General features: G+C 46.9%; 1 protein-coding gene across 1 annotated transcript in view; it reads left to right on the top strand.

Moving 5' to 3' along the window:
- Window positions 1-244: 244 nt before the first annotated feature.
- The window catches only part of LOC117090826, a 51,776-nt gene continuing 42,037 nt past the window's right edge, over window positions 245-9,983 (top strand). The window contains exons 1-3 of the mRNA XM_033223472.1: window positions 245-272; window positions 1,123-1,283; window positions 1,866-2,361. Of these exons, the coding sequence (XP_033079363.1) occupies window positions 245-272; window positions 1,123-1,283; window positions 1,866-2,361 (685 nt within the window). The remainder of the gene's footprint in view (window positions 273-1,122; window positions 1,284-1,865; window positions 2,362-9,983) is intronic.

The raw sequence follows: 9,983 nt of genomic DNA, 5'->3' as shown, positions 1-9,983 counted from the left end.
GTCCATCAATTCCTCCCAAAGAAGCCAGGTCCCCTCAGACTTAAATCTGCTGAGGGCACTGAATATCTCAAGGACTTGGAATGGTGTTATGTGGGGAGAAGTTCAGGTAGCCTTAAGAGAGGTTAATTAATTACATGCTACTTTTTGGTTCCTGCTAATTAGAAAGAACTGACAAGAAGAATTAAAGTGCAATTTGTAACTCGTTATGATGGCCTTTCCTCATGACTCCATCTGAGCCGCAGCGATGATCAATGGAGGAGAAAGCACTGGACGTCAGAAGATGAGTTACAAACGGCCTTGGGGCCCAGCGTGGGCATACAGGAGACTGGGGAAGCAGCTCCAGGCTTAGGAAGGGGCACAAGAGGTGGAAAAGACTAAGACGAATGCCCAGACAGGGCTGCTGAGGTATGGGGATGGTGAAGGGAGAACAGAGGCCCTGCCCAGGTCTGGGGGAGGCTTGGAGCACTTGGGGAAGGCAAGCCTGGCCTGCATCCGCCCCCAGGCTAGGTGAGAGCAGGAGCTGAGAGCAGGTTTCCCAGTCACTTTAGACTCAAGGGTGGGCGGTTGCAATTTCAGCCAGGGGTTGGTTGGGTAAAGTGTGAAATTGAAAAAACCTGCAGGAGAGGCCGATGGGGCCCTCCAGGGGCAAGGTCGAGGCAGGGAGCAGCCACTAAGACAGCCTCAGTTCTGATAGTGTCCCTGTCCCACCAGCTCCCTGCAACTGCCTTGAGAGGTGGGCACCGCCGCAATGGTTAGCTCCACTTTACAGATGGGGAAATGGAACCTTCGAGACGGTGTCTTAACCAAGGGTCACCCGACTGCTGGCTGGCTGACTGAGGGCCAATAAAGGACCAGATCCCGCGCTCCCACTACCCCAGGGCGGACCTGGCCTTCTTCAGGAGCTGGCTCCTCCGCTGTCAGCCTTGCGCTCACATGGGGTAATTGTGGGCCCCGACACTACATCCTAGAGCCTTCTCCACCGGTCACCCGCCGCCACCTGACTGCCCTCACTGAAGAGTGGGAAGGCAGGCGGACGCGGAGGTTGGAAGCGCCCAAATCTGACCGCTGGAGAGCTGGAGCGCGGAAGCTTCCCAAACAAACGCCCGGTTTTGTCTCCACCAGATTTATTTGCCCTTGGTACCTCCATCCGAGTAGGCGCAACCCCAAATGCGGTTAATGCCTTGACAGCATCGCCCCCCATTTCCTCCCGCGCGGGCATTTTACAAGGCCTGGTGACCACGACCTTCAGCCCTGAGCCAGGAGGCCTCTGGGCCTCCCTTTTGGTGTGGTCTCAACTATACACTTGGGAATGGCAAAACCCCGGGGCAGGCAACGGGGTCGGGGTTGCACCTGACCCGAGGAGGCATTGGGCGGCCTTCCTTTTCCCCTGCTGCATTCCATAAAGGGTGCCACCGACTTCTCGGGTCTCGATCTCCCTCTCCCACTCCTTTCCCCGCCTCAGCCAGCTGATTCCAAACGGAGACCCAGCACAATAGGGAAGCGGGGCTGAGACCAGCCTGGACATTCCATCACTCAACCTTGTGCGAGCTCGCGCCCTCATCAGATGCCGGGCAGGAATAGGACACCGGTGAGCGCCTCGTGGGAAGACAGAAGCACAAATAGAGGTGATAAGATGATGTACTGGGACAAGATTGAACTGTTGGGGTCAGAGTTCGGTACTTAGCAGTTACCGACTTCATTAATAGAAGTCCGATGGACAAGGTTGCTACTCTCCCCCGGGCTTTGGTCTCACAGGCAAAGCCTTCTCCAGACTGCCCCCTGGGCTGGGAATTGCGTCCAGAGTCACAGGCGGCCAGACCCACCCCATGTGTCCCCAGGCGCACTCTCCAGTGGAACTTCCCTAGGAAAGGAGACCGTCCCGAGAGGCTGTGGTGCGCCTGGGACTCCCCGACCCCTGCCGCGACATACCTGCCACCCCATTTGGCGTGAACCCAGCGGGGATCCCGCCCGACGCCGACCGCGCTGGGCTAAATCCGCCGCGCGCCTCTGCCGGGCACCTCCCACCGCTAGCTTCGCCCCTCCTCTCTCCCGGCCGCGAGTCCTCCGCGGCTGGTTCAATCCCCGCGGGGATTCGGAGCGCGGCTGCCGGTCTGCGCCCTCTCCCGCTGCTCTCGCAGCGCAGCCCGGCCGGGGGCCCCCGCGCGCCGGCAGCTCCAGGGGGAGCGCGGCGCGTTGACTGGGCGTGCTCAGCCGCGGAGCGCCGGGGCGCCGCTGGAGCCAGGCGCATGCACTCGCCGGGCCGGGCCGTCCAGGGGCGCAGCGCCCAGGGGGCCGCTCTAGCCGACGCCCTGGCCAGTCTGGGCAGGACGCGGGCCAGGATGGCCTCCCTCACCGCATACGGTAACAGGGGCCGTCGCGGGTTCCCGGGGCGGCGGGGCGGAAGGGAGGGGCCCAGGGAGCCGTCGAAACACCCGGGGAAACTTCGAGGTTGGCCTCCGCGGGGGTGTCTGGAAGGGAGGGAGCCGGAGGCCGCGCGCCCCGCTCCTGGGGCTGTGGGGCCGATACTCCGGGGTTTCGGGCTGCGGGTAACCCGGGAACCGGGTGTCTGCGGGAAAAACGCCTCAAATTTGGGAGGCTCTGGGAGCTTCCGGACTCCAGAAACATTCCCCTCTCTTCCGACCACTCAGGGGAAGGGACGCGGGTGATAAGTCCTCCTCTAGCGGGGTGAGGCTTGGAGTTGGGAGATGTGCGTTCAGCCAGCGCTTATATTGTCCCTGACTGACCTTGGACAAGTTATTTAAACTTTTCTGGCCCTGCATTTCTCCGTCTGTAAATGAGAGATGAGAACATCTCTCTGACAGATGCTGTGGAGTTAAAATAATAGGGACTGTAACATGTTTTTAATGCCAAAAAGAAATCAGTTTGGAAATAAAAGTTTATGAAAAAGGAAGGCATTCATCGTTCCCCTGCCCATTGTTTTGTTAAATAAATATATTTGAATAGACATATACATATATACATGTATGGTATTGCACGGTTCTGAAGGAAAACAAGATGACTGTGTGAAGGTTTCAGGCTCAGCTAGAAATCCCAGCGCGCTGGGGAAGCCAGCAAGGCTTCTTATCAGCGTTCTTGCTTGTGTGGATAAAGCAGTTCTCTTTAGTCCTTTATCAGAAATACTGCTGAGACTTGGTTATAGGAAGCAGAAACTCAAGTAGACCTCCCTCCCTTCCTCTTGCTTGCAGTCAGTTGCTGCGATAAGATCTAGATTTGGCATTTTAAACGGGAAGGCTGTGAGCAATTGATGGGGAATGTTCTGCAGGGACATCTCAAAGCCCGGGGTGGGTGGGACGGAAATTGCTATTCTTTGACGTGGAATCTTCATTCTCTAGGCCAGTGATGTCCCCTGCTCATTTTACCAAGGTTAACAGGGTCAGTCTCTTTCTCTGGATTTAAATTGTTTAAAATGATCATTCAGGTGGCTCAGGGGGTTTGCAATTGGTGCCTGGGAACTAGTAACAAATTGTGAGCAGATTACAAATTTCAGTCTAGTGGCCTATTTCTTCTTTCTTCCAACCCCCCTCACCCGCGCCCAGAACACTTTTGCTGGGATTTAAGTTGTTCTTACCTGCACGCACATTTAACACTCAACATTGTGGTTCCTGGGTTACCATCTGGGGATAATTCAATATGCTGATGGCATTTTAGGCATATTCATTGGCAAAACATCTATTTTTACACCTTTTCCTGTCAGAGGGATCTGACTTCTGTTTCTTTACATCATTTTAGATTTTGTATGCTGCCCCATGGATACTGTCAGTAAGAGGTTTACATAGTGATCAGTTCTGTACATTTCTAGAAGCTTTAAAAGCTTAATTGAGCACCCAGGTGGAGAAAATGAAGTCAGAATAAGTGAAATCATTTTGAAAAGAAGTGTATTTCAGTAATTAAAGGAAAAAGATGGCAGATCTTTTTTTGTTTTTGGTGATTAAGAATTACACAGGTTTCTCATTAAACCCTTAAAGAGAACTGAAGCAGATTTAAATAAAGATATCAATTAGAATTTCTGCTTGATACATTCTCCTCCTGCATCCATCCCTAAAATGATGCATGTACTTGGCCACAAAATCCGCATTAATTCTTAGATCTGTAGCAGTGTGATCTAAATGATGACAGAATAAATTAGTTCATCAGGGTGTTCAACCTAGTGAACAAGTTAAGGAAAAAAGCATTGAGCACGTTTAATACATTTTTAACCCACTGGATACTGTTGAGATCATTATCTGATGAGAGCTTGGCCCAGCACTGGAACCCTCCACAAATCTTCTCTTTGACAATTGAATTCCTTGTAAAAAATGTCCCTTGCCAATTCTGTTGTAGTTGGGTTTAGGTATCATGATGGGGGATGATCTAAACTTTTTGCCTGGAATTTACAGGGTTCAATTTTTATATTTAATTGACTGATTTAATAAATGCTTTATTCTTATCTTTAGCACAGGGGCTGCCAAGAGAATGAACAGTTACACTGTAGACCATGACCATGTGTTTTAGGTTCATAAGATGAGAGAGAAATTTGGCTTATGTAGGCATTTCATTAGCAGCAGCCTCTAGTAATCCTCATTAACTTCCCTTCTAATATGCATTTCTGATCCTGTTCTTTCTGCATTTTGATCCTGCTCTTTTTGTATTTTGAGCTTGCTCTTTCCATATTTTAATATGAATTTTTACTTTCAGGCTGCCATCTAAACTCACATTCTAGAAATGAGAAATGAGATTAGGGTAATCAATAACTGTATTGCCCTCCAGTAAAAATATGTTCAGTGCATGATGTGATTTTTATAATACTGGATTTTTAAGGCCCCAACCCTGTATACTCACCACTGACATTTCTTTTATTGTCCTTTAAATGGTTTAGGTTCTTAACCACTTTAACTCATTATATAGCCATGCGCATGACACTAAGAATGGGAGACAAGTATCTTTTAGAGAGAAATGACTGGGACTTTAATTGTTCTTGGCCATATAAAGGAAGGCACAGAGGCTGTGTCCCCACCTGAACCAGGAAGGGTGTGGTGGTTAGACCCACAGGCCTGGCATGGACCTGTCAGCCCTGATGAGGCTTAATAAGGAGCTCAAAGAGCTGATAGAGCATAGTGATGGCTGTTTCAGATAGGGAAGGCCTCTCTGAGGAGATACTTGGGCAGAGAACTAAATGAAGAAAAGGAATGAGGCATTCCATTATATGGGGAAAGAAGATTCTTGGCAAAGTGAACAGTAAGTGCAAAGGCCCTGAGGCAGGAATGAGCTTGTCACATTCAAGGCTAGCTAGAAGGTCATTGTGGCTAGAGTAGAGAGAGCAAGAAGATGACAGGAAGACAGTGCAGTCTGAGCTGGTGTTGTTATATAACTCCTTTCCCCTCATTTTCCTCCTGCCTCTTGATTCTGTGTGTGTGGACTCCTTCTGCTAATGCTGATGTTTGCCTGGATTCTCTCAACCTTTTAAGTAATTTGACTCTCAACCATTTGGATGACATTGATTAGATACCTCCCAGATGCTAAACAATGGCCCCATGTGCAGAGTCAGTCTTGTAGTTGGAGACCTGTAAACTAGAGCAAGAAAATTTTCAGAGTTGTAAGTAGAAGTGTGGGGTGTGCCTGGATGTGAAGATAATAGTAATAGCACTTTATGTGAATTAGCTCAGTTAATCTTCACAACAACCTTTAAGACATTGAGCCAAAGTAAGCCTTATATTCATTTGAAGAAGTTGAGGCACAGATAGGTTAGGGAACTTACTTAGGGAGTGTAATGAGAGCTAAGCCTAACTGTGGAATGTGGGAATCAAATGGGGCGAGAAGACATGAGAGACTAGGACATCATTTCCCCTCCCATGACTTCATCTTTATGCAGGTGACTCCCACATAGCAGTGACCAATTAGAACTTCTTTCTTGCATGTGCTATGCTTGTATAGCTTGCTGTCTGCCAGACTACTTGTATGCTCTTCTCTCTTTGTGTTAGCATCACAAACTCCGTGTGTCCAAAACAACCCCCATCTTCCTCTCCTGTCCCTATTTCCTATAAAGTATCTCCAACTACTGAGCTGCAAGTATGTGCCAGGCTCTAGCCTGAACCCAGGGTTACCAGAACGAATAAGATCCCCCACTATTTCTCTCACAGATGGCAGTCAGCTGGAGGAGACAGACTCCTAAGTGGAGAATTACAATGCAGTGTTGTAGGGGAAGGGCTGGGTAGGGTGAGGGATGGGCCAAACCAGTTTCCTGGAGGAGGAGATTGGGAGAAGGCCAACTGGAGAAGGAGGGCATTCCAGGGAGCAACAGCAACGTGAACGAAGATGAAGGGGAGAAATGTCAGGGGCGTGAAGGCAGCCGCTAGTAGCATGGTCTGGTAGGTGGAACATGACATCTGAGACAGAGTGGCTAGAGGTTGAAAGGGCCCAGCATGCTCTCCCCAGTCACCCTGGAATCCTGGAAGTCATTGTGGAGTCCTCCCTTACCAGCACATACTAACAGTGACCTTGAGTAAATTTTTGTTTGTTTTTTGAGACAAGGTCTATACTCTGTTGCCCAGGCGGCTGGAGTGCAGTGGCATGATCCTGGCTCATTGCAGCCTCCACCTGCCTTGCTCAAGCGATCTTCCTTCATTAGCCTCCAGAGTAGCTGGGACCACGGCTGTGGGACACCATGCCAGGCTAATTAAAACAAAATTTTTTTTTTGAGTAGAGACAGGTTCTTGATATGTTTCCTAGGCTGGTCTTGAATTCCTGGGCTAAAGCGATCCTCCTGCCTCGGCCTCTCTAATCCCTGCTGGGACTACAGGTGTGAACCACCACTCCTGGCCTGCCCTTGAGCAAATTAATTCACCTTCTGTGTCTCAGTTTTCTCTTCTGTAAAATGGGATCACTGTGAAGTTTAAACGCAATAGTACTGTCAAGTGCGTAGGAGCAGTACATAGTACTCAGTAAGCATTAGGTATTATTATCAACTCCGTCTCCTAGCCAGTATACTCTCAATCACCAAGTCCTGTTGGTCCTTTTTCCTTAACATCTTTCAACTTTGCTTTCTCCTTGCCCTGCCCATTGCTCTTATGCTAGTCCAGGCCACCATCATTGCCCACTTTGGCTGCAATAGTGGCCTCCCAACTGGTTCCTTTGCCTCTAGTCCTGGCTCCTTTGGATTACACTTGCAAATCTGATCCTGTTGTTCCTTGTTTAAAATTCCTCAATGGCTCTTCTCTGTGTAGGGGTAAAAATCTAACTTCTTGCCCTTCTCTGGGAGGCAATCCCATCCTCTGGGAGAGAGGTTGTTTGAGGTCTTCTCAGGTTTCTGGACCTTGGTGCATGCTTTGAACACACTCCCTCCTTCTTTACAAGGCCCCCTCCTCCTTTCCCCTTGACATTCTCTATCTTGGTGCTTCTCCTGGGACTTTTTAGGGTAAGTCCTTTCCGTAGCAGGTTCTAATTTTGTATTGCAATGAGTACTCCCCTCTGTGGGTTGTAAAACTCAGGTGGCAAGGACTAGCTATTTTATCTTTGCGTTCCTTGTGCCTTGCACAGCACCTGGCACATAGTAGGTGACCAGTACTTGGGTGTGTGACTGACTGAGGGAATGAATGGAGTATAGCAGGGGGCAGTACACCATGCAGAAGTTTTAAAAACTCCTTTTTCCTATTGCAAATAATAAGCAAAATAACTTTTACCCTTCAGAAAAGACAAGCAAAAGAACAAGAGCATCCAGACTACATGGTGAGATCAGGTGCATGCTAGCTGACTGGGACTCATGCTTTAGCTACTAGATAAATCCAAGGAGCTCTTTGATGACTTCTCTTGTTTTTGCCTTACATCACCTGACATGCTTGTTATTATGCAACCAAGACACTCATGGTCAACATTGATTAGGATCCTTTTGATTAAGAAGCTGCAGCAAAGCATGTACAGATTATTCTTTGACCTTCAGCCCTTCATATTTTGTAAATTTCTCTGTGGGGTAAAATTAAATTAATTTTTTTATTGTGAGAAGCAGTATTTTAATTCTTTCCTTTAAAACGTTATTTTATTTTATTTTTTTGGTAATAGTGTCATAGTCTGCTCTGGGCTGCAATATAACAAAATACCAAAGTCTGGGTGGGTTAAACAACAGACATTTATTTCTTATAGTTCTGGAGGCTAGAAGTCCATGATCGAGGTGCTGGCGGATTTGATGTATGATAAGGGCCTGCCTGTTTCCTGGCTCGTAGATAGTCATCTTCTTGCTGGATGCTCACGTGGCCTTTCCTTGGTGTGTGCTCAGGGACAGAGGGGGATCTCTGTCTCTTATAAGGGGACCAATCCCATCACCAGGGGCCCATCCTCATGAACAAGAAGATAGAGGAGATAGAGATTACCCAGCTAGGAGGAAAGAATAGGTCTTGAATATTAACTTTTTTCATAAACCTATAAAATACACAGGAAACGTGGACTAAATCAGCACATTGATATTTCTGAGGAACACACACATGTATACATGTACATACACAAGTAAACTACATTTTTTTCTTATTAGTCAGTTCTCTAGAACATTTATAAACAATTTAGAGTGCTTTTTAAAAAATCTAAAATCTAAACCCAATTATGTTCCAAATGCCCCATCCCCAAATACCATCACACTGGAGGTTAGTGAGGGCCTTAACATATGAATTTTGGGAGGACACATTCAGCTCACAACAAATAGCGATGTGGCTTTTTCTACTAGCATGTAGTCCTAGACACAGAGACCACCGCTCCCAAGGAAGTTTCTAGAACAAACAATTTAACCTAGGCTTTGTGAGTGCTTACTGTGTGTCAGGCACCGTTGTAGGTTCAGGAAGCAAAACAAAAACAAACAAACAAACAAAACCCCCCAAAAACCTGTCTGTTTCATGGATCTTATGATGTAATAATAAGGCACGAATCTTTACCTGTTGAAGATAATGAAAATAGAATATAAGATTTTCAACACTGAATCAAGTAGGTGTAAATAGGAAAGGAAAGGCTTTTCTCTAATTAGGGTTCATGAAAGGGCTTTTGTCACAGTGCCTGCTGCTAGAAGTGGAATCAAAGGGAAGCTGGGATAATGAGCACCAGACACAGTATGTAAAATGCAGGAAAGGTGATTCAAGTATTTGAAAGCTTACTGAAGGCTTTGGCAGACATTTCTTGTGCCTTCTATGCATTAGGCCGAGGGCAGGGTTTGAGGATGCAAGATGAGTAAAAGATGACTTTGCCCTCTGGGAGTCTGGGTCTCACTCAGGTCTCATGCAGGTTGCAGAGGAGGATACTACTAGAACTATTACTACTTCAACTAATATCTCTCCTGCCTGTCTTCTAGTGAAGTGGCACATAATAAATGAAAAACCATTGTGAAAACAGCAGTTCTGTCTTTATTTTATAATAGCAATAAAGAGATCTGTTTGTATAGGAAAAGCTCTTTCCAGTGGAAACACACTTGATACCCTCTGACTGAGTTTTCAGCACCTTAGGGAGACCCTTCCCAAGCCACCACTTTCTACCTGGGACCAGCCTGTGTCTACTATATGTTTTTTGAATGGATGAATTTCAGTCACAACAAAAAGAAAGCTCAGGTCCAGGGAGGTTAGGTGAGGAGATAGAGATTACCCAGCTAGGGGGAAAGAATAGGTCTTGAATCAGCAAACACGGACTAAATCAACACATTGATATTTCTGAGGAACACACACATGTATACATGTACATACACAAGTAAACTACATTTTTTTCTTACTAGTTGGTTCTTTAGAACCTTTATAAACAATTTAGATTGCTTTTTAAAAAATCAGATGCAATAAGTATTACAACTCACTCTATACAATAAACATATATTTTGTAAATTAAATGGTATTTCTAGTACACCAGTGTAGGTAGTTATTAAAGGAATCAGATGGTGAATATTTTTGCAAAGTCAGTAGTTATGCATCATTCTTCTGTTTGGTAAGTTCTTGGGTTTCATCTGTCCGTGTATATAAGCAGGCTTG

This window comes from Trachypithecus francoisi, unplaced genomic scaffold, assembly GCF_009764315.1.
Source record: "Trachypithecus francoisi isolate TF-2019V2 unplaced genomic scaffold, Tfra_2.0 Lachesis_group11, whole genome shotgun sequence".
In the NCBI taxonomy this organism is placed as follows: domain Eukaryota; kingdom Metazoa; phylum Chordata; class Mammalia; order Primates; family Cercopithecidae; genus Trachypithecus; species Trachypithecus francoisi.
The sequence above is the reverse complement of the archived record's forward strand: the minus strand, read 5'-3'. Positions and strand labels throughout refer to the sequence as shown.